Here is a 25239-nt window from a genome sequence, read left to right as displayed (position 1 = left end):
CAAGGTGTGGACCACCCTACTGCCACTGCACTAATTTAAGGTACCCTGATAAAAAAAAACAATAAAATCATCATATACTACCATCGAATTGTAATTATTTCTATACCATACTGTGTACCATTATTCCTGCATGAAAGTCGTATTGGAACTACGTGAACAATAAAATCAATGGCGCTAAATTGCTAGATTGTAATAATAAATAATAAAGACACCATGAAATGAATGGTAGTTCACTTGAATTTGTTGCTGAAAATTTGATTTTTTTATTGTTAAGATACAGTACTGGACAGAATAAAGCACGCATTGGCCGATTTTCACACAAAATGGTCAAGTTTGAAGTTCTTAATCTCAGCTTCTAATGCACAGATTGACTTCAAATTTTCATTGGACACTATGCATAACTTGAAATTTAACTAGATCTAAAAAGTTTACGCAAAACTTTTGTTTTAAGAAAAATTGCAAAAAAAGGATTTTGGAAACAATCCGAAATTAGAATATTCAGACAACTATATTCTTCCTCAAAGATGATCAGTGTAACGAACAACAAAACTTTTCTAAACAGACTGTCCACTCAAAACAGTTCGTTGACAAAATACTTTAAAAATCAAAATTTTACTATTTTTTTCCTAAAATAGAAGTTTTGCGATAAGGTACTGTCTACGAACGACACCGTACGGACGCAGCCAACGGCTGGACATACTCGCCGCGTTCAGGCAATCCGAAGTCGTATTTGCGCTACTCTTTCTGCTGCTGCCGTAGTAGTGAACCGCTTCACATGGACGTGGACAACGGTACGGTCCACTACCACAACGGAGTGGATGGTCATCGACGGTCAGCGAGAGCAGAGAGGATTTGAGTAGTTTAGTTGACATAGATCCGTCGTCGCGAACAGCCGCAAGGGGTGAACCCTTGCCCGTCTTTGATTGTAGAATTAAGTAATAAATGTTTAGCTGTAGTGAATAAATGTTATGTCGTTTTAATGTAATAAATAGTGTTTTTGTGAACTTGGTGTTGTTACTGCATGCGAGGAAGAAGATCTACCGATGACCAAGGACTGAGGAACGAAGGATACGGGCCAGGATAACGAAGGGAACACGGATCTGTACGACTGGATAGGATCAAGAAATTTGGAGGTACGTTTAGGCAAGGTCGTGTGGAGGTCGAATCATTACTGTGGTCGGATGCTCTCCGACATAAACTGGTCCTTCGAGCCGGATTCTCCACAACCGCCAGACCACGGATCGGTTGAATTTCGACCACTTTGCGCCAAGAACGTCCAGCAAAGGCCCTTCGTTGGACAAAGGACACCCGCCATACTACACTGTCCTGAATAGGTCAAGCGCCATCCAAACGGGCTTCAAAGGAAGAAGTCGCCATCTCAAGCCGTCTTCAAAGGATCCTTCGGCCATTCAAGATCGTGTGAAAGGGTCCAACCGCCATCGTCCACCAATCCAATAGGATCCTCCAACCAACTCGACCACTGCCCAAAGGATTCGCGCCAAGCTATTCGCCATCAACTCGAATCAGCCACACCAAACGAAGTCTCGAGTGGGAATCTGGATTCGGCTAGCAGTATTCGATCGTCTGCAGGATTGTAGAATAACCGGAGCGTTGTTCTACTACCGGTCAGGTATGTAAGAACACACTAATTAGTATATGTTTAGCCGAAGCATGATCCACATTCCCCACTAACGCCAACCATTCGATCTCTTGTGTGACTGTGGCTCGTCGTGAATCAACCGGACTGTGAACGAGATGTCGATGTGCTGCGACTTGTGCATGGAACGGTCGCTGTGAGGATCATCGTTCAACGAGTACCGCCGATGGTGAATTGGTTCGCGAAGAACCGATTCGGGACGATTTCAATCTGTGCATGCTGTAACGACGACTGATTACGACACCGAAGTGACGATTCACGGACAGACGACCAATTGTGACATCGAGAAGGACGATATCAAGGTTGCTTCCAGGCTCGGGCATCGCGGAACGGCCATTGCGGTCAGGTAAATACACTTTATAGTATATGCCCAGCCGAAGCTGGTTTTGTGATTCTACACACCTGAATAAATTTCAACCCTTTCGATGCCAATTGGACTGTTGCGAGTCAACTCATTTATGGACGCAATCCCTGAGGTTTTTCGTTGGTTTTCGGACTGAAGCTCATTCGTTCAGCGCCATCTTTAGTTCTCCAGGTGAGACTAACAGGCTTATTCTGCGCGGCGTGTGAGGTGAGACGGACGGTTTCGTCTCACGTGACGTGAGACGACTAATGTAAATCAAATGGAGCGAGTCGACTTTTGTCACCTCATTCGACTCGTCTCACCTCACACGCCGCGCAGAATAAGCCTGTAAGTATATGTCCTGCCAAAGCAGGCATTTTTGTGTATCTACATTGGTTGTTTCTTCTCCGCTGCACTGGAATTGAATCGAATTGAGGCGATTTCACACTGTACCACCCACGACATTGGAAATTTGTGACGATTTTGGACATTTGGATGCAATTTGGACTCGGCTACAATTGCACGCTGTAGTTTCATAGGTGAGGCGAACAGTATATGTCTAGCCGAAGTTTCAAATTTGCATACTACATTATTGGGGTTTCCACTCCTACGCATTGCTGGCTTGAATCGAAACCTGAGACAACTGACCGTACATTGAGGTGAACCAAATCGGAGTTTGCTGCTTTGGCTTCGGTAGCGCCGCTGTTTCTTCTCATAGGTGAGCTGAACAGTATATGTCTAGCCGAAGCAAACCAATTTGCATACTACATCTGCGTTTTCTCTCGAATTTGGATTCTCAATCGATTCAACCATACTGCGAGTGGAGGATACTGCCGGATCACCGAGTTTCGTCTGAGCTCCGGTTGCGTAAGGCAAGCAACCATGTCGAAACCCGTCACGAGGAGTGCGGATTCCCTGAAGTCGTTGACTACAAAACTGAAGGGACTCAAATTATCTTTAAGTAATATTTGCGTATTCGTTAAAAACTTCAAAGACGATACTACCGCTGCTCAAATCAATGTCCGCCTTGAGAAGTTGGATACGCTATGGGTACAGATTAGTGAAACTGTTTGGGAAATCGAAGCGCACGAAGATTTCGAGGAACAAGAAAGCCTTCAGACCAGCCAAGTAGAAATGGAGAACCGCTACTACGATGCGAAATCGTTTCTAGTGGAGAAGGCTCAAGCGTTTCAGAGCGATGTTAATCAGAACCAAACGCTTCATCCTGGAGACGCCACTCTACATGGCGTGATGGACCACGTTCGGCTGCCTCAAATCAAGCTCCAATGTTTTGATGGCAACGTCGATGATTGGTTGAGTTTCAGGGATCTTTACACTTCCCTGATTCACGAAAAACCCGATCTACCAGCAGTGGAGAAATTTCACTATCTGAAAGGATGCCTGGCGGGTGAGGCAAAGGCACTGATCGATCCGCTAAAGATCACGAGGGACAATTATCAGGTTGCTTGGCAGACGTTGCTAAAACGCTACAACAACAATAAGCTTCTAAAAAAGAAGCAGGTGCAAGCGCTAATCAAATTGCCATCTCTCTGCAAGGAATCAATCACGGATCTCCACAAATTGGTTGATGGATTCGACCGTGTTATTCAAACGCTCGACCAGATTATCCAGCCAGCGGATTATAAGGATCTGTTGCTGGTGGAACTTCTAAGTTCTCGTCTCGATCCTACCACACGACGCGGGTGGGAAGAACATTCGTCTACGAAGCAGCAGGACACTGTGAAGGATCTGCTGGAATTTCTACAGCGGAGAATACAAATTCTCGAAGCTCTACCAGCGAAGGTAGAAACGAAGATCGACCATTCCCTACTACCGAAACGGAAACCGTTCTCAGCGAAGGTCAGCAACAACGCCGTACAGTCGAACAACGCTAAGTGTCCGTCGTGTTCGGAGATTCATGGACTCCACATTTGTCCAGCCTTTCTGAAGATGTCGTTGTCCAGTCGAGAGTCCCTACTGCGGGCTCAATCGCTCTGCCGCAATTGCCTCAAACGTGGTCACCTTGCTCGAGAGTGTGCATCGAAGTTCTCTTGTCGGTATTGTAAGGCACGACACCACTCCTTGCTGTGCTTCAAGGCAGGAGACGCCAACGGTAGCCAAGGATCATCAGGGAAGGCGAATCTGGGAGATAGCGCTAAGCAGGACGGCACAGGTGCGAATTCGAAGGCAGCGAATGCCTCAGCGGTTGAATCTACTTCTTCCAACGCGGCACAGTGCGTCTCATCTCAGGTTCTCCTAGCTACAGCAGTCGTCGTGATCGAAGACGACCAAGGTTCTCGCTATCCAGCACGAGCGCTACTGGATTCAGGGTCGGAATGCAACTTCATCACCGAGAATCTTTACCAGACGATGAAGGTAGCGGTAAAAAGGACGGACATTTCGATTATGGGCATCGGACAATCCAGCACTAAGGCATCTCGCAAGATCAAGGCAGTCGTCAAGTCTCGAAACTCGTCGTACGCTCGATCGATGGAATTTCTAGTTCTACCGAAGGTCACAGCTTGCCTACCAACCTCTACAGTTCAGGCAAATGGATGGGATATACCGGTAGACATCGAATTAGCGGATCCGGAGTTTTTCCGGTCAAGAAAGGTCGACTTGGTGTTAGGGATCCAAGCTTTCTTCAGCTTCTTTCCAACCGGAAGGGAAATCCAACTTGGAAAAGGTTTACCTGTGCTGACAGAGTCCGTATTTGGGTGGATAGTGACAGGCGAAGTCACTACAGCAAGTCAGAGTACCAAGTACACTTGCAATATGGCAGTGTCGGACGATCTGGAGGAACTAATGGCACGGTTTTGGTCCTGCGAAGAAGTGGGAGCCGTCAGCAAATTCTCTCCAGAAGAAGCGCACTGTGAGGAGAATTACGAACGAACAGTCAAGCGGGAATCGGATGGACGGTACACGGTCACCCTCCCCAAGAACCCCGAAGTTTTGGCGGAAATCGGTGAATCGAAGGACATTGCTCTGAGACGGCTGCGAGCGGTAGAACGAAGGTTGTCCAAGGATGAGCGGCTTCGGAAGCAGTACAGCGACTTCATGACTGAATATCTGGAGCTCGGTCACATGCGAATGGTGGATGACTGCGAGGAGAATATAGTCAAGCGTTGTTTTCTACCCCACCACCCGGTAATCAAGGAATCTAGCACCACGACCAAGGTGAGAGTGGTCTTTGACGCTTCGTGTAAAACGTCTACGGGTGTATCACTCAATGATGCACTGTATGCTGGACCAGTCGTTCAGCAAGATCTCAGGTCGATCGTTCTCCGCAGTCGGATTCGTCAGGTGATGGTTGTAGCTGATGTGGAGATAATGTTTCGGCAGATCTGGACGAATTTGGAGGACACTCATCTACAATGCGTTTTGTGGACGTCACCAGATGAGAAGGTTTCCACATACGAACTTCTAACCGTGACGTACGGCACCAAATCTGCCCCATATCTCGCCACTCGGACCTTGAACCAGCTGGCGTCCGATGAGCGGGACAGGTTTCCTCTAGCAGCACCAACCATCGAAGAGGACGTGTATATGGACGACGTTATCTCTGGAGCAGACGACGTCGAATCGGCGATCGAACTGAGAAGGCAAGTCGACGCAATGATGATCAGCGGTGGATTCAAACTGCGAAAGTGGGCTTCCAACCGCCCGGAAGTACTAAAAGGAATTCCAAGGGAAAATCTGGCGTTACCTGATTCGAACGGTATTGATTGGGACCAGGATGCAGAGGTGAAAGCATTGGGCTTAACATGGCTTCCCAACGTAGATCAATTCCGTTTCAAGTTCGACATTCCTCCAATCACCGAGAATCAGATCCTCACGAAACGACAAGTGCTGTGTTTTATAGCGAGACTTTTCGATCCACTAGGCCTACTTGGAGCGACCATCACTTCTGCCAAGATCTTCATGCAGCGACTTTGGTGTCTGAAGAACAAGGAAGGTCAAAATCTTCAATGGGACGACCCACTACCCGAAATGGTGGGTGAGGAATGGCGAACATTCCACGAGCAACTTCCTTCACTGAACGAAATTCGAATTCCACGATGCGTCATAGGTCCAGGTTCATTTTCCGTAGAATATCACTGTTTCTCGGACGCTTCAACAGTCGCTTACGGCGCGACAATCTACGTTCGGAGCCAGAGAGACGATGGCGCAGTTTCGGTTCACCTTTTGACCTCGAAATCAAAGGTGGCACCCCTCAAGGTGCAGTCTCTGCCTCGATTAGAGCTCTGCGGTGCACTTTTGGCAGCTCAACTTTGGGAAAAGGTAGCAGACTCGCTGAAAACAGATGGCCGAGTTCATTTTTGGACGGATTCGACATGCGTACTCCATTGGATAAGGTCACCACCGGGAACATGGACAACTTTCGTCGCGAACAGAGTTGCGAAAATTCAAGGTTTGACGGAAGCAGATCAATGGAGACACGTTCCTGGAGTTACAAACCCGGCTGATCTGATCTCGCGTGGAATCTCGCCGAACAACATCCTTGGGAACGATATGTGGTGGCATGGACCTATCTGGCTGCTGCAAAACCCGGAAAGTTGGCCCAAACCCGTGAAAAACACCCCAGAAGAAGAGTTGGAGAAACGACGCAATGTGGTGGCTTGTACTTCGTCGAAGGAATCTGGGTTCATTTCGGATTTTTTAGCCAAATTTTCATCATTTACGAGATTGATTCGGATGACCGCATACTGGTTGCGCTTCCTGAACAACCTACGGTGCTCAGCAGATGAGAAACGGACAGGATATTTAACTAGTAGAGAACTGCAAGCTGCGGAGCAAACGATTCTCCAGAAGGTCCAGGAAGACTCGTTCCCGGACGAAATCAGCAAGTTGTTGGCTGGCACACCTGTGGCTCGGAATTCTCCTTTGCGATGGTACAATCCACAAATGGACGAAAACGGCATCCTACGAGTCGGGGGTCGATTAGCTCATTCCGAAGAGTCACCGAGAACGAAGCATCGGGATGCTAACAAAAGGCTGAATTTCAAAAGGCTGAATGCACAAAAGGCTGAACACGAAAGGCTGAAAGTAACATAAGGCTGAATTTCAAAAGGCTGAATGCACAAAAGGCTGAAATTGCAAAAATGCAGGAAATGAGTAAGTACTTCTTGTTCTTTTTTTTTCTGGCGTAACGTCCCAACTGAGACAAAGCCTGCTTTCAGCTTATATACGCATTTCAACAGTTATTAATTGAGAGCCTTCTCTGCCAATGACCACTTTGCATTGGTACATATATCGTGTGACAGACAGGAAGATACTTTATGCCCGCGGATGTCAAGGAATTTTCCATTACAAAAAGTTTCTGGCCCGAGGGAGAATCGAACCCATCACCCTCAGCATGACTACTCGTTCGCTAACCAGATCGGCTACATATATGAGTCCTTGTCATAGAATGTGCTTAGTGAAGAGTGCATACCAACTAACACAAAAAATGACTGATGGTATTTCAATTGGAGATTTTTCCTTATTTGAGCATGAGCTATTCTTTCGAGTCATGCTGTTATGGAGATTGGTTGCCATTACAGCTGCCAACAATGTGATCAGAGATTTTTCCTTCTTTTAAATATATGCTATTCTTTGGAGAAATACTGTCATAGTTATGTAGGCGATCAATAATGCATACTTTAGCGCGGAAAAACAGTCCTAACGCTTTCCGATTTCGAACATAGTAACGGAAGCATGTTCGTCCAATGAACCATCAACCAATGAGAGGTAGTGTGCGTCAAATGTAAAACTCAAGCAAAACCAATGTAAGTGTCAGGGCTGAGGGGTCGGCCAACTAGCAAATTTTTATAAAGATCATTATATCAGTGTACGATATGAATAATTAGAGTGTTATGTCTGTCTGTGATGTTAGTGTTGCCTTTAGGCTCGTATGACTGCCTTTAGGCTCGCCGTTTGAAAACTAGTCGAATCATTATTTCAGCCTTATGTTATTTCAGCCTTTTGACATTTTCAGCCTTTTGTGATTCAGCCTTTCGTAATTCAGCCTTTTGTTATTTCAGCCTTTCGTGTTTCAGCCTTTTGTACGTAACCCGAAGCATCCGATTGTTTTACCGGCAAGACACGCTCTCACTGAGTTGATCCTCCAGCACCATCATCAAATGTACCTCCACGCTGGGCCACAATTACTTCTAGGTACGGTTCGGCAACGGTATTGGCCACTAGGTGGCAGAAACCTGGCGAGAAAGGTCGTCCACCAATGTCAGCGATGCTTTCGTGCAAAACCGTCCGCAATGCAGCAACAAATGGGTGAATTACCGGCAGCTAGAGTCACCGTTTCGCGTCCTTTCTCGAAAGCTGGTGTCGATTTCTTCGGGCCTGTGTATCTGCGAGCTGGTCGTGGACGGACACCGACAAAGGCATACGTCGCAATCTTCGTGTGCATGGCCACGAAGGCCGTGCATATGGAACTAGTCTCAGACCTGTCTACGGAGCGGTTTCTACAGGCGTTGAGACGTTTCTTTGCGCGCCGGGGGCGCTGCACCGATATTTACTCGGATAACGGGACGAATTTTGTGGGAGCAAGAAATCAAATCCGAGAGCTGTTCGATTTGCTGAAAGAGAAGACACATCGTGAAACTGTCGCAAAGGAATGTGTAAACGAAGGCATATACTGGCACTTCAACCCTCCAAGTGCCCCACATTTCGGGGGTTTGTGGGAGGCAGCAGTTCGATCAGCGAAGTTCCATCTACTACGAGTGGTCGGTAGCAATCCTGTGCATCAAGAGGATTTCGTCACCTTGCTGACACAAGTGGAGGCCTGTATGAATTCTAGGCCAATGACGTCACTCTCAGATGATCCTCTAGACTTGGAGCCGTTGACGCCGGCACACTTTCTGGTTGGAGGATCTCTGTTATCCATGCCTGATCCTGATCTCAGCGACGTCCAGCTTAATCGTTTGACACGATTCCAACTTGTACAGCGGCAGCTTCAGGATTTCTGGAGACGCTGGCGACGCGAATATTTGTCCCAGCTTCAGGCCCGATCAAAACATTGGCAACCAGCAGTTGATGTTCAAGTTGGAAGATTGGTTGTAGTAGGTGAGTCGAATCAGCCACCTACACAGTGGAAGATGGGTCGGATTCAGGAGATGCACCCGGGCGAAGATGGAGTCACTCGAGTGGTTACAGTGCGAACATCTACTGGCAGTTTAAAACGACCGTTGGTCAAGCTCTGTTTGTTACCAATGCAGGATCAGGATAAATAAGGTTGATTTCGTAGATTCCGTCCAGTGCATCGAGAGGAGGTTTCTTTATTTTCAGAAGTTTCCCGGCAACTTCAGGGTGGGTGAGGATGTCTACGAACGACACCGTACGGACGCAGCCAACGGCTGGACATACTCGCCGCGTTCAGGCAATCCGAAGTCGTATTTGCGCTACTCTTTCTGCTGCTGCCGTAGTAGTGAACCGCTTCACATGGACGTGGACAACGGTACGGTCCACTACCACAACGGAGTGGATGGTCATCGACGGTCAGCGAGAGCAGAGAGGATTTGAGTAGTTTAGTTGACATAGATCCGTCGTCGCGAACAGCCGCAAGGGGCGAACCCTTGCCCGTCTTTGATTGTAGAATTAAGTAATAAATGTTTAGCTGTAGTGAATAAATGTTATGTCGTTTTAATGTAATAAATAGTGTTTTTGTGAACTTGGTGTTGTTACTGCATGCGAGGAAGAAGATCTACCGATGACCAAGGACTGAGGAACGAAGGATACGGGCCAGGATAACGAAGGGAACACGGATCTGTACGACTGGATAGGATCAAGAAATTTGGAGGTACGTTTAGGCAAGGTCGTGTGGAGGTCGAATCATTACTGTGGTCGGATGCTCTCCGACAGGTACAATGGGGCAAGTTGAAACGGGTGGGGCAAAATGAAACACGATGTTTTGAAAAGGATTTCAATAGTTTTTGGAAAAGTTTCCTTCATCAAAAGATTGTTTTATTCAAAAACCTTGTGTTATGACATTCAAATTATTTATCATGAATCGATAACATTACGTTAACCCGCCATTTCAGCTTACCCCACGTTCTGTAACAATACCTTTTGTTGCATTTAGCAGGGTTTTTTCTGTGTGCTGTAACGTTTTTTCGAAATTTTTAAAGAGTTAAAGAGTTACACTGAAGTTTTTTTACGACGGTAATGGTACCGCGTAAAAAGCCGCGTTATTTCAAAAAACGTCGTAAAACAGTCAAGTCACGTTAGATGTGATCCTGACTATTTTGCGCGTGTTTTTGAAAAAACTCGTTTTTTACGAGGGGTTTGAAATAACGCGATTTTTTACGACGTTTTTTTTTTTGATAATGCGGTTTTTTAACGCGGTACCGCGTAAAAAACTGCGTAAAAAAACTTTGGTGTATGCTAAAGCCCGAAATTAACCCCCAGACAAATTTGAAAAAAAAAACAGAATAATCGGGAAATTTTGGATTCTTGCCCACAGTGTATCCTACGTTTCACTGTCGTCCTTTCGATCGGCGTCGTTTGTACCGAAAGCAGGCCCCTTCGGTGAACACTTTTCGACTGAGTACTGTTATGCTAATTTCACACTTCTCCGTAGTGGAGAAAATTACCTTGCACAATTTTGGAACTGCTTTCTACAGCCAACCACCGCAGATGGATGTCGTCGATGCGTTGCTGTCGTACATATGTAGACAATTCCAAGGTTGATAATTATATAACCTCTATTAGAGACCAGAGGGGATCCTCGAGAACAGCAACTCGATATGCTTCCACACGCTTTATGATGTTTTTTACGAGTTCAATAGCTCGCTGGGCACTAGCTTAGGATTTTATTTTTTACATTTTGATGCACTGTTTTCTCGTCGATTTTTGGGAAAATTTTCTGGAAACCCCACTTTCCAAATATCATCCAACACTTAAACACTCGATTTAGAACACAATTTCCAACTCACATTCACTAAATGACGAATTTTCTCCAGCCGAATCGAAGGAATTCTTATGTAACAAATATTTTCCCTACACCACACCGATGATGGCGAAAAACTCCTGTGACCGTGTCGTCGTCTGCTGGAAAAACCACCTCAACATCCCGTGGAACCACGTGCAAACACCGGAAATGTACGATCCGCGGCGTAAAACCAATGTTTCGGGTGGAAAAAGTTCAACTTTTCACTGGTCGTCTGATGAGCTGCCACCACTATCACTGCCAGCAGAGGAAAACTTTGGGACTGCGTTTTCACCACCAGATTCGATGCGGCCGCCATTTCTTAGTTCAGCGACTGAAATGATGGCCCGTGCTCGATTTTCCCTAGGAAAATGCACTGCATTCGCGTGCAGCAGCAGCAGCAGTAGGTAGTGGCCCTCTCGGCGCTCGCTCTCCCTCTCTCGCGCGCGCTGACGCTTGCCGTACAAGAAACGAGGCTTGGAGCCGAACCTTAGGTGGTTTTACATAAAGGGAGAAACAGGGCCGGTTTTATTGTCTTGTTGGATTTAGTCACAGTCTAAAAATCTCCGTTGTAAAACTTATGATAATAATAACTGTCGTAATTCGTAATTCATTTAGGTTTATTATACCCTCTTGTTAAGATACCTTAATCAGTTGAACAACATTACTGAAGAAATCGTTCTGCTATATCTTCGAAAAAAATAAAAAAGACTATGTATTCAAAAGCCTAATTAATTCAAAATGTGTCTCATGGCGTCCAAAAGGGGGTTAAAAATATGCTCGATCGTTAACGGAGCTCTGTTCTCACAGTAATTTGTCCCTGTTTCTTTTACAAATTGGGTATAGTTCCGAGGTAGATGAATTTCTCCACCATATCGAAGGTATCCCCGTCTATCGTAACATTAAAACCCAGACGGATCCGGTCGTGTTCGGTTCCGCCTTCCAGCATGTACTTTGCTTTTGAGGCATTAATCACCAGTCCGACCTTTGCTGCTTCGCGTTTTAGGCGGGTGTACAGCTCTGCCACCGCTCCAAATGTTCTGGCCATAATGTCCACGTCGTCCGCAAAGCACACAAATTGACCGGACTTTGTGAAAATCGTTCTCCGGCTGTTGAGTGCGGCTCGTCGCATCACACCTTCTAGAGCGATGTTGAAGAGTAAACATGAGAGTCCATCACCTTGTCGCAGTCCCCGGCGAGATTCGAATGAACTGGATAGTTCACCCGAAACCCTTACGCAGTTTAGCATACCGTCCATCGTTGCTTTAATCAGTCATTCCCAGGAAAACCGTTTTCGTCCATGATTTTCCATAGCTTTGCGCGGTCCATACTGTCGTATGCCGCTTTGAAGTCGATGAACAGGTGATGCGTCGGAACCTGGTATTCACGGCATTTCTGGAGGATTTGCTGTACGGTGAAGATCTGGTCCGTTATCGACCGGCCGTCGATGAGGCCAGCATGCTAACTTCTCACGAACTCATTCGTTTTAGGTGACAGACGACGGAAGAGGATCTGGGATAGCACTTTGTAGGCAGCATTCAAAATAGTGATCACTCTGAAGTTCTCACATTCTAAATGGTCGCCTTGCTTATGAATGGGACAGATTACTCCTTCCTTCCACTCCTCCGGTAGCTGTTTGGTTTCCCAGATCCTGACTATCAGCCGATTCAGACAGGTGGCCACCTTTTGTCAGTATGTACACCACCTGCCACCTGACTGGTCGTATGTACAGAAATTAAATTTAGCTTTTATTCTCTGAGATCAGACTGAGGTTTGTAGTGCTTACCCTGATAAAAAATATCATAAAAATACGATTAATTTTATTGTTAAAACACAATTTTTCGAAAATTATTCATTATTGACACTCCAAATACCGTGATGAAAAACTCACGCGGAATACCGTGATCAGAAAAAAGTTGGAACTTTTACTTTGAGCAGCTCGTTCTCAGCCGTCTGTGGTCCGATTCAAAAAATTTTTCCAGGGATCTTCTACCCAACTCTTCTATTTTTAAGTTCCGTAAAAAATATGTTTCTAGGGATGCTCGTTTTTCTCCCAGATTTGCGTGAGTAAGGAACGTATTTAAAAGAACTCGCTTTTTTTATTAGCGTTCCAAATTTTAAGAGTGATCACGAAAATTGTCTAGAAATCGGTATACTTGGCAAAAAGGCGTGATATAGAGGTAGTAAACTATTTGCGTAGCTACTTTGAACATCCCTAGCTACAAATGATCGCGGCTCCCGACTGGCAAGTATTCTAGTGCTAGAAGGTTCGAGTCTTCAACAAAGTGTTTTATATTGATTGGTCAAAAAAAAACTACATTTGGGTTGATTTGTAGTTTCGTGTACGTAAGGACTGTTCAGTTTATAAAACGGACAACTTTACAAGGCTATAAAATGAAGACGCGTAGTTCAAATTAGCCACCCTTGCTTCGTTGTTCAGTACATCATCTTTCATTATAGTAGTGATTTTTGAATCGAATAAAAATAGTTTTAATCAATAGAAAATCGGCCAGGTGTTAAATGAGGTGAATTTTACTATTGCTGAAAATTGAAAATATATATAAAATTACTGTTCTTATATGGTATATCGTTTTTAATATCAGATAAGTATGTGCCATGCTGCAGCAGCATGAGTAATGAACATTCTGGTGAAGTTTAAACTCAATTGGAAAATTAGTTGTTGAAATATTAAAGTCTCAAGTGAGATTCGATTTTTTTATTAAAATTCAATTGAAAAGCAAAAAGTACATGCAAATATTCAATAAACAATTTTTTTATGCATCCAGTCGAAAATAGGAATGATGTGGTTTCAAATGCAGAAAACTGCTCCTTAATAGCATTGCTGGTTTGGTTACTGTGCGCCATTACAGGCACAGTAATCAAAACAGTTTGGTTCTTTGAAGGTTCTTCCAAATAACAATGCAACCTAATGCAAATTTTACATAACATTGATGTTGGAAAAAAAATTACATGCGATTGTTATTAAATAAGGTGTACAATAACATAGGATCAACTTCGTTGAAAATAAAAAATAACAAGATTCACTAGAGTCGAAAATTTGCATGAATGGAGCAAAAAGACTGCAGTTTTTTACAATGACCATCTTTATGGATTAATTTTTTTATGAAGAATGCAATTAAAGTATTTCTTTCTTCTGCATCATTCAGAAAACAGTACTCTACTACTATGGACAAATTTTTAGCCGAATCCGTTGTGCTATTGCATCACAGGACTTAAATAAACATTTTTTAATAATTTCTTTGTAAACAAGGCAACTTAGTGCATTATTACTAACCAACTATTGAGCTTTACCTTTAGTAGAATAGAATAAGATTCCAATACATTAAAAACTTCATGAAAATATGCATGTTTAGTATGTGGAAAGTTATGTCGAATTTAGAGAAATGGGTTTTTATTGATGTTTTACGAAAATCGCTTCAGTTACACAATAAAGAACATTTTGCTTGATGTTATATTTTTCCTACATTTGAGAATAGCTGTAGAAACTTATGCAAAAAACTGATAATGATTTTATTGAAAAATAAAAAAGATATCGCACAAGCAAATTGTCCGTTTTATAAATTGAACAGTCCTTAGTGACGAGTTTTTATTTTAATTTTTTTTGCAGAATCTATTTAGTCAGGAGAAGATAAAAACGTTTTTTTGTCATGAATTTCATAAATTGATATTTTGGCGTTGCATAATAAATGGATGAAAACCTGGCTGCATGAACTGCCTAGGGAGTCATTACAAAAGAAAAACAAATATCTAGATCAGTCACTGCTAATCTAGGCCAAAGAAACCTTTCAGAAAGCATATCCGGAGCCCTAGTGGACACTTGAGCACTAGAGAGACAATCAGAAAGATAAAATTGAATTAGAGTTAATCTAGATCAAAAGATTTACACATGTTACCAGTCAATCCTAGCAACTTCGCCCAAAACTATAAACCTACAAGAGCATTGAAGAGACATTTCAAATTATGAAACTCTTCTAGATCAGTGACATCAGAACAATACCACAATCCAACAAGTAAGAGTGTAGTGCCATGTGTTCATCTAAAAGGGATGCATATTCAAAACAGTGAAGATTCTAGTTTAGGCTAGTCTAGTCTACACATACATAGCCCTTCATTGAAAGAATCTTGAATTGACTACTTTTACCATCTTTATTGTCAATATCAACCCTTGAAGTGCATCGGTGATGCATTACAAGCATGTCCGCCATTGATGGACCAATGTACGAAAAACGCAACCCAACCGCAGAATTACCACTATAATCCCACAACCATTTATTTACCAAACATGTTCTAGCCGGGTGCCGTAGTACCACCGATCAAATTAAATTATACAGGACAACATCGAAAACACGCAACTCAAAAAGTTCTTGCTATCAACCACGTGTGCGCATCCTGCTATGATTCTCTGACACTTCTCTGCACTTCTCTGAAGACTCCGAACTTCCAGGATGCATGTTTAGAGCCTCACAGTATCGTATTGAAAGATAAAATTGATCTAGATCAAATACTTCAGATCTATATCAAAACTGGAGACATAGAAGAATGATACCAACCAATTTAGTGCTGAATTTGTGCAAGATTGCAGCCCTTTGCATATAAAGAATTCTAGAAGTACTAACCAATCCAGAGAACTTTGCCGAAGACTGCAACCTTCTAGGATGCATTTCGAGTATTCTAGAGAGTCATACATATAATTAAACTTATCTAGATCAGTTACAGCAGATCTAGATCAATATAGAATTCGTGAAAGTGTAGTACCAATCAATATAAAACACTTTGCTGAAGACTCGAACCTTCTAGGATGCTTAGCAAGAGCATTGCCATTCGGGAATCGAGTTCATTTGTAGCTACCCAACTAACAATTGCAAGTCGCAAACAAGCAAGCTTGCTGAATTGTGGCTAAATAATGGTAATGATAGCTGAACTAAAATTATGCTCAACACGTAACTGTTTAAATGATTTTTCAATTGAGAAAATAGTCAATGTTCGACTTTCCTCATCGGTATCAACAATGATAAATTAAAACACTTTTCAAAAGTTTAACAAGAAATTTATTCGACAAGCATTGATTCTTTAACAAAAGAGTTTAACAAAACATTTGTCTGCATCTTATTAAGCTGATGTATCGATAAGCATATGCTCCTGAACAATGTGCTTTTCATTTGTCAAATAAACGCCTCCAGCCCGTCATAGTTTGACTCAGAACTTTGTATGGATTATGGGATAAACCATGGCTAAAACTGACGAGCGAGGATTTTTGGTAGTGTTGTACTTTTCACAACAGCGCGCGTCTTGAAGGGTTAAAGAACCAAAATTATAAACAAATCACATAAAATAAAACAGAATAGAATTATGTAGTTTAACATTGAGTGCCAAGAGACGTAACCAACGTAAAAATGAGGCATTTATTTATTATTAGTATGTAACAAGATATCTTGTACCTTGATTTCTTCCGCAGCAGTTCGATTGTACGGGACGCTTGGATCGATGCATTTGACATTTCAGTGCTGTCGTGTTTACTGAATATTGTTCCCACAGTCACCTAGATAATCAAACAGCATTCAGAAATTGACAAATTTCAAGTATCCCCAAACATCCTTATGCACTATTTATTGAACATAATATCAAGATTCCATGACGAAAGCACAAAAAAAATGCTTGACGGATCTTCGACTGAGCATGAGTAGATTACCTGAATAGATGCTGTGAATGCACCACGTCCAAGAAAATACCGCACCCAAGACCGCACCACATATTGTCATACATTTTTAAAGATCGATTTTTAAAAATAAAAATAAAAACATATTCATATCGCAATTAGTTCGTCTGGAAACAATATCTTCAATAAGGACCAACACTTTTTGGCCGCATTCGATACAAGTTTTCTCACCGTGCGATAAAAATACTGACAGCGAAATCAGAATGGAAAACACGTGTTTTGGGCTGAACAGCTGTTGAAGTATAAGGCGTTGTTCAGTTGATTAGCACGTGCTGTGCTAATTCACCACTGCTGAACACAAGTTCAGGAGTGACCATTATTTAGTCATGGGAAGATTATGTTTTGCTTTGGGTGCTGCATCTCACCATCTCTAGGATGGCGCAGATAGGAAGGCATGCGGCTGGCAATCAACAGGTCTCGAGTTCTAATCCGGATTTAGGTAATTTTATATGTAATTCTTATTTCATAATAGGTGTTCTCAACATGAGAGCAAATAATTACTCTCGTGAGAGTTCACCATTTTTTCATTTTATTTATTTTCAGTCATTTTTGCCAAAGCTGAATAACAACTTTCTTGTACATTTGTAAAACGCTTTGAACAACAAAAAATTAAGTTGGTGCACAACATGATGCTTTATAACTTCTCCAAATTTGTGTGAACAAAACCCGAACATAGGTTGTACGTGAAAATAATTCAAATGTTATTAAACATTATGCTGAATTAATTCGTCATAATGGTGCCTGTTAAATGAGTGATTGTTAGTTGGGTAGGGATGTTCAAGATAGCTACGCAAATCGTATACTACCTCAACAGTCTGCTTTTTTTTATCAAATATACCGATTTCTAGTCATTTTTGTGGCCACCACTGAGCCTTTCCACGAAGCAACACGAAAATTATCTAATTTTTTTTAATTTTTCATTTTTGATTTGCTTACAATTTTGCACAGCTGTTCTAATCAATACAAATAACCATTTTTTTTTTTTTCATTTTATATATTTTTATCGAGTCTCGACTAACTGTCAAATAGGGCCTATGATCGGCTTGTTTGATCGGAAAGATGTCTTCAGCAAAGTTGTAGATTAGTATATGGCGGCTCTCAGTAAAATATACATTAAAAAATTCATTTAGTTTTTCTTCTAAAAAAACTGTATTTAATTGAAATATCTCAAAAAGCTATTTTTTTACCTTCGTGATTTTTTGTGAGAATAATGTTCATTCTATTAGCTACCATCTGTAAAAATTTCATAATGGTGAAAAAATGTACAAAAAAAGTTATGGCACTTTGAACATTTTTGTTTGTGTGTTTTTTTTAGAGTGTATGGCGAATTCACGCAAACTCGTCCTAGGGGTTGGCAGCATTCTCTCAAAATCCGATGGAATTTTTTAGGTATGAAGACTATGTATTTCAAAGCAACTCAACATACTTTGTTTTTATTAAATTTCTCTAGACTACCCGAGCAGAAGAAAATAACAAGTGAATAACATATCAAGGTATTTATCTTAAATACTACCATACCTTGATATGTCCTTCATTAGGTGGTAATAAGAGGCAAAATAACAAAAATGAAAACCAAAATTTTGTATAAAAAGTACCTAGAAAATAACAAATCTTGTTATTTCAATAATGAATGCATATCTAAAATTTCAAGTGCTGTATTTGTTATTCCAAAATTATTGAATAACAAACTCATAACATTTCTTGTTATTAAATGTTTCATTTGTTCGATGACTTCATGATGTAATAGTAAATTTTGTTCTTCGGTTAGTTTCACTGCTTAACCAACAAATACTAAATCAATACCAAACTCTGCTCTAATACCTCCTACTGTTATTGTGATGTTCTCATAACATTTCGTAGAATAACGCAGCAATAACAATTTTAGTTATTAGAGCACATGTTGCTCTTCGCATGGTATTTGTAAGGTATCCCGAGCAAAGTCTGACAGCAAATCGAAAACTTATTTTGATGTTGTGATATTGCAAATTATGATTACTCAGGATGTCGTTTTGGTCGTTTTAACGGTTAAAACATCAAAAATGAGAGCAGAAAAATGTTCCTGTGACAGCAAGTTGAAAACAATTCCTGCTATCAGTGATGGCAAATTGATTACTGTATTTGCTATCAGTGTGAAAAAATGGAAAAATCGTTAAATTTAGAATTTTTTCGAATAATATGGAAACCTAAATGCAATACGCTAATTGCACTGACGGTATATTAATAGATGCTTTATACAAGGTCGCCTAGAAGTTTTGAAATGACTTAAAAACTTAAACATTTGTAATTATTTTAAATGACAGCAAAACGATATCAAAATTTGAAATCGAAATTAATCAAGTCAATCTGATATCAAAATATGATATCAATTTGCTGCTGATTACAAATCGTGTTTTCGATTTGCTATCATTTTGTTGTTAGACTTTGCTCGGGATCCCCTCCTGCTCGGGTAATATTTAAAAAAGGCTAAAGTTTTTTACCTCATATTTACTCAATATAACTTTAAAATGATATGACCTACAAAAAAGTGATGTATGGGTGACTTTCAGATAACCATGAGAAGTTTCATAATATATATTAAAAATTCCTACACGCTAAAAATGTTTAAAAAAATGCAAATAAGAAAAATTATTTCAATTTGCAAATTATGTAATTTTTTTCTAGATTTATGAACATATTCTAATGAAAGACAATACAATGGTCTAAAAGCTTGGCATATATCGCAAGATGAGCATTGGGAAATTTTGAAGAAAAGCTTTTCTAAGGTAGCATTATTGGCCGATTTTTGGCAGCTTCTGCCCTCTCACAGTATATTCTCCCATACCTAATAGATGACTCGTAGCAACATCATAAATTCCCCCTAAAACGCTACGTCCCTAATGGATGGTCCATAACAACAAATACTTCATGTCATCTGTTTTTAGCGTACTTCTCTTAAATAGAAAACAAAAGGTTTTATCCAGTGCGTGTTTTACAGGTATTTTCATATATTAAATTAAACAAAGCTTCACATGTTTGATTTACACATCTATCTAATGCAAAGTATTTTTTTTTCTTTTTTCTCATTTGAATAAGAAAACTTTTTAGATGAAATTGGACTTTTAGTTGATTTTCTGAAATTGGTACAAAACAATGGAATTTCTGTGTAACATACACCCCCTCATCAAAACGTTTGGTCGATGACATCAATAGTTACGCTAATTAATAACTTTATTTCCTAGATTGTTAAGCCAAGTTCGGCAAAGAGCAGTTGAAAGTTAATAGAAAATAGGTTTTATTACCGCTCTCATCTTGGAATTTGGTCGACCCAATTTCCAGCGACACTGACGTAAGTTTTCATTCATTTTTTCAGAAAATTTGGCAACTTGGGGTTATGTTTTCATACAAATAATTTTGTTAAAGTTTTACCAAAATCATGTTCAAAGTAACTTTGACTTATTATCTTTTGAACGAGACTTAGGGATTTGAAATCGGACGCAAATCGGCGGAGATATGGGCCCTAAAAAAATTACATGTTTTTGATGGGGTGACCCCAAACTTTTGATCGGGAGTGTACTTTATGCCTAAAAAAAGTCAAGTTTCCATTACGAAAAGTTCCTGGATCGACCAAGAATCAAACCCGTCACCCTCAGCATGGCCATACTGAATACCCATGCCTTTACATCTGTGGCTATTAGGCCCTGTATGGGCTATATAGAGATTTATCATCGATTCATTGATTTCAAAGCAGCGTGTACAGAAATAAACTTTTTCAGAAAATGGCGCAGTATGGTTTTCCAACAAAACTAATTAGGCTGGTACGTGGATAGCAGGATAGATCGATATCAATTGCTTGGATCGCATACACCAGGTCTACCTCTTATGTTACCTTGGATGAATTTAAGCAGGACGATGCATTTTCCAAACACAGAATTTTGTATGATTGCTTCTATTTACAAACTCAACATACCTACAACATGCCTCCTCATAAAATGTACCAATCATCTCGGAAAATCCACTGGAACCGTCCCTGCACATCGAACCCGTCGTCGTCAGGCGCGTCGAGGAGTCCGACGCGGAGAGTAGGCGAGAGTGCATCATCATAACCGAGGAGAACAATCAGGGTCGAGCGAGACCGGTCCGACCCGCTCGGAAAAGCGCTCTGTTGAGCTGTTGCTCGCGTGGGAAAACCTCGCTCTCGACACATGCGGCACACCACAATACATATTACTCTCTCAAACATGTGACTTGTCGGCATTGTTTTCAAACAAATTGCGACCAAAACAAACTTAGTCATGACCTTTGGTAATGTTTGTTGGTAAACAAGTGATGTACTTCTGTATGTAGGAGTACTAGAAGGCCTTCCGTAAGCTGAAATGCAACATTGTGATACTCATCCATTGATGTTCTCGCATAATGGAGGCCTATGGCGTATTCAGATTCTGTGCACCGTGTTGCAAATGCTGAAAACTGATATATCGTATGCAATGAAATTACCCACACCCACCCCCATCTCGGGAAATGTTTGGTCTCGGTTGGTGCTTCTCTGGCAGCTGATTGTGACATTTTGCTGGCAAATGCAGCGCAGGCGCAAGATGAACAATGACTAAATTTCTTGTTCCGTTTGTTTTGTATATGTAAACTTTTCGGCTATCGTTTCGTATTGCTTCGGAAGAATGTTTTTTTTGCCTTGGAATTTTCTTGGCACGATGAACCAATTGCGCTTCAGTATGAAGTACATAGGTGGATACATAAACTAAGCGAATGCCCTGCAGTTTTCTCCAGCTATGAATGGATTGTGGTCATGGGATTTTTTGAATGAACAGTTAACTATTAATAAGGCACTATTTCAATAAATCAAGAACCAATTGCCACTGAAATCGCATTTTAAAGTTTTTTTCCAAATACTTAGAACGTTGGAGCTTTGAAACATTTCACTATATACGGAGATAGTAGGATTTGGAAAGTTTAGATTAACTTCTGATCATACCGTCCTGTCGCTATTCCATAATTTTTTTTTTTAAGTTTTCTTCATATTCAAGCAAAGTATAGATCTAATAGTTTCGTCAATAGAAAAGCATGGAAAACAACGTCTTTCGCATTTGGAACTACCGGAATATTGGCTATAGAGTGTTGATTATATGGCATTAACCCATGAACTACCATGCGTCCCCTTCCCTTCTATTCTTGCTGCGGGGGATTTTTTTTATAATCGTACAAATTAGTACGAAGGTCCTCAGAATTTAATGATTCTTTGAATCGAATGGTATAGTAAAATAACTGAGTTTTCTAGAGCAAAATAGCTAAAAATAGTGTTTTTAAATAATTTTTGTCAGTTATCTTTGAAAAATGCGTAATAAACTAAAATTCTTTCTTTGGCAAAGTTGTGACCCCTATTCCACTCTACAATTCGTTCTTCGATACCAAACTTCTAGCTCTTATTGTTTTCTTACAATTTTGATTTAAATGTGCGGCACAGTGCGCAAAAAGTGCTTACCATGACAGTTGCAAATTTATGATCTGAAATGCGATATTTTAATCGGAATTGCAAGAAAGCGATAAGAGATAGAAGTTTGATGCCAGAGAACAAATTGTAGAGTGGAACAGGGGCCACAACTTTGTCAAAGAAAGAATTTTAATTTATTACGCATGTTTTGAAGATAATTGACAAAAACAAATTAAAACACACTATTTTTAGCTATTTTGCTCTAGAAAACTTAGTTATTTGACTAAACCAATGGACTTAAATATACCATTAAATAGAAAATTCAATAATCTTTCGAATAAGGGTAAAAAACTGCGATAAGTTTGGCCATTTTTAAGTTATATTCAGCTAAAGCAATAAAAATCAAAAACATGGGAAGTTCATTAACTACATAACGGTTGAGATTTGACCATATGCGTAGAATTTTTTTTTTTCACCATTTATGGTCCTCTACCACCCTTTAAAAAGTTTGCACTCCTAACACAACCTAACACAATGTATAAATATATAAATAATAACAATTAAATTGGAAAAGCAGGGTCGCCTAATTTTCCACAGACACCACCTACATTGAAAACTCAAGAACGAAGCATCGTAGACACTTTTTTTTTTGTGAAAACATAACCAAATTCTCAGCAATTTAAAAAAATACAAAATAAAAATTGTTTTCCAAAATATTGTTCACTGTTGGGAAAAATCGGTTGGAAAAGTCTAAAAAACTATGTTCAAAGTCCGGAAATATTCAGAAAAAAAATTTGAAAGAAAATTGTATAAGCTATATTCTGTGAAATTTTCAAGATGTGGTTTTTCTCCGTTCCTGAATTATGACCAATTTTGTGGAAATTGTCCAGATGTGTTATATGAGCCATTTGTTTGAAATCATAACTTAAGAACGAAGCATTTTTTTTTGTAAAATCGTAAGCAAAATTTCTCAGCAATTTAAAAAAATACAAAATGAAAATTGTTATCCACAAAATGTTCTACTGTTGAGGAAAATCGGTTTTGCTTATTCATTTATTTGGAAGGCTCGGGCGCCACAAGAGCATAACTGAGCCGAAATCTTTTGTTTTTTTTACATTGATTTTAAATTTAACAATTTTTAACATTTTTTAACTGCTTTAAATATTATGTTAGTTTGAGAAGCCGAAGTACTCGTGGTTGTTTTGAGGTTAGGGATTACAAAAAAAAGTGGGAAGGAGAGAGTTGGGGTACTTAAACTAAATAATATGCTAACTTCTACTATAACATTGATGGGACAAAATGTTCTGAAATGTAACGGAGTCAAAAAGAAGGGGACTTAAACAGTAGACAACGTCAAGAAGGGGACAGACAAACGGAAGGGGATGGCGACAGACAGGGCGAACAACAAAACCAAATGGCGGACAACGAAAACATAAAAATCAGATTATGAATTTCAAATAACTTACATATGTACAGATGGGTAAATTATTGGTTAAATTGGGAAAAAAATCCACAGCTCAGGTGAGATTTGAACTCACGACCCTTATTCGCTAGACAAGTGCTTTACCAACTAAGCTACCGAGCCAATTAATGACCCGGCAACTTAGTTGTCATAAGGTTCAATTCTAATCTCATCGATCTATATCATCTTCCCCTAAACCGTAAGGGTCGTGAGTTCAAATCTCACCTGAGCTGTGGATTTTTTCCCAATTTAAACAATAATTTACCCATCTGTACATATGTACGTTGAGTTATTTGAAATTCATAATTTGACCACACGGATTGGTATTACCGAAAATTTGCACTTCAAGTGAGTCAAAAAAATCAGATTCATGTATTCCAAATCAAGGCCTGCCAACACTTATCTAACGGGTTTCTGTTGCTTTCCTCGGACCCGGAGAATTTCATGCAGCTCAGACCTGACCTCACAATACTCATCGCATCCCCACACGACATATTCGATGTCCTGGTAAGCCACGCCGCAGACACAGAGATTGCTTTCCGAGAGCCCAATACAGAAGCTATTTTTGGAAAAATTCAAACAAAAAATATTTTGAGATGGGAATTACACAAGCTATATTCTGTGAAATTTTCAAGATGTGGTTTTGCTTCGTTCATAAGTTGTGACCAATTTTGTGGAAATTGTCCAGTTGTTGGTTGATTTTCGACCGCCTCTATTATTAATTTGCAAATATAGAATAACATGATTCGAATTTAATCATTTATATAAATTTTAACGGAAAATCAGCAACAGAATAATACGAACCGAGACCAACGGCAACGACCCCAGCGAACAAAAAGGACTTGCGATTGGAAACTCGGTACGTGGAACTGCCGATCTCTCAACTTCATTGGGAGCACCCGCATACTTGCCGATCTACTGAAGGATCGCGGGTTCGGCATCGTAGCGCTGCAGGAGGTGTGTTGGACAGGATCTATGGTGCGAACGTTTAGAGGTAATCATACCATCTACCAGAGCTGCGGTAACACACGCGAGCTGGGAACAGCTTTCATCGTGATGGGTGATATGCAGAGGCGCGTGATCGGTTGGTGGCCGATCGACGAAAGAATGTGCAGGTTGAGGATCAAAGGCCGATTCTTCAACTTCAGCATAATAAACGTGCACAGCCCACACTCCGGAAGTACTGATGATAACAAGGACGCATTTTACGCGCAGCTCGAACGCGAGTACGATCGCTGCCCAAGCCACGACGTCAAGATCATCATATGTGATTTGAACGCTCAGGTAGGCCAGGAGGAGGAATTCAGACCGACGATTGGTAAGTTCAGCGCCCACCAGCAGACGAACGAAAATGGCCTACGACTCATTGATTTCGCCGCCTCCAAAAATATGGCCATACGTAGCACCTTTTTCCAACACAGCCTCCCTTATCGTTACACCTGGAGATCACCACAGCAGACGGAATCTCAAATCGACCACGTTCTGATTGACGGACGGCACTTCTCCGACTAGGGCTTCCAATCCCGGGATGGATTTCCCGGGAAATGAAATTTCCCGGGATTCCCGAGTCCCGGGATTCAAATTTTTGTATCCCGGGTTTCCCGAATTTCCCGGGATTTTCATTTCTATTGTGCTTTTGTTTGTCAAGTGTTAAATGGCCAATTTAAAATTTCGAGTCAATGATTGATTTACCCA

The 25239-nt window shown here is 40.9% G+C and overlaps 4 protein-coding genes across 22 annotated transcripts in view; 3 read left to right on the top strand and 1 right to left on the bottom strand.

Moving 5' to 3' along the window:
• The window catches only part of LOC109412368 (sodium/hydrogen exchanger 3), a 325551-nt gene that overhangs the window by 275530 nt on the left and 24782 nt on the right, over nucleotides 1–25239 (bottom strand). The window contains exon 1 of one of the 19 annotated variants that reach the window (XM_062851292.1): nucleotides 10589–11286. The exons of the other annotated variants lie outside the window; for them this stretch is intronic. The gene's annotated coding sequence lies outside the window, so the exon portion shown is untranslated. Of the gene's footprint in view, nucleotides 1–10588; nucleotides 11287–25239 lie in introns of those variants that run through there. 19 annotated transcript variants of the gene reach the window in all.
• On the top strand, nucleotides 2359–8102 carry LOC134286382 (uncharacterized). The gene is made up of 3 exons (XM_062847993.1): nucleotides 2359–2718; nucleotides 2827–6994; nucleotides 8039–8102. Exons 2-3 carry the CDS (start codon nucleotides 2883–2885, stop codon nucleotides 8100–8102), a joined length of 4176 nt encoding a protein of 1391 aa, XP_062703977.1. The 5' UTR covers nucleotides 2359–2718; nucleotides 2827–2882.
• The window catches only part of LOC109412369 (uncharacterized), an 87758-nt gene continuing 70630 nt past the window's right edge, over nucleotides 8112–25239 (top strand). The window contains exon 1 of the mRNA XM_062851311.1: nucleotides 8112–9795. The gene's annotated coding sequence lies outside the window, so the exon portion shown is untranslated. The remainder of the gene's footprint in view (nucleotides 9796–25239) is intronic.
• Nucleotides 8255–9229, top strand: LOC134286381 (uncharacterized). The gene has a single exon (XM_062847992.1). It carries the CDS (start codon nucleotides 8255–8257, stop codon nucleotides 9227–9229), a length of 975 nt encoding a protein of 324 aa, XP_062703976.1.

This window comes from Aedes albopictus, chromosome 2, assembly GCF_035046485.1.
Source record: "Aedes albopictus strain Foshan chromosome 2, AalbF5, whole genome shotgun sequence".
Taxonomy (NCBI): domain Eukaryota; kingdom Metazoa; phylum Arthropoda; class Insecta; order Diptera; family Culicidae; genus Aedes; species Aedes albopictus.
Note: the sequence above shows the minus strand (reverse complement) of the source record. Positions and strands in the feature narration are given on the sequence as shown.

What these genes read in the sequence shown, in the direction of transcription:
- LOC134286382 (XM_062847993.1), top strand. Translation starts at nt 2,883, where the DNA reads ATGTCGAAACCCGTCACGAGGAGTGCGGATTCCCTGAAGTCGTTGACT. An exon ending in CATCGGGATGCTAACAAAAG is followed by an intron (nt 6,995 to 8,038) that starts GCTGAATTTCAA and finishes TTCGTGTTTCAG; the next exon opens with CCTTTTGTACGTAACCCGAA.
- LOC134286381 (XM_062847992.1), top strand. Translation starts at nt 8,255, where the DNA reads ATGCAGCAACAAATGGGTGAATTACCGGCAGCTAGAGTCACCGTTTCG.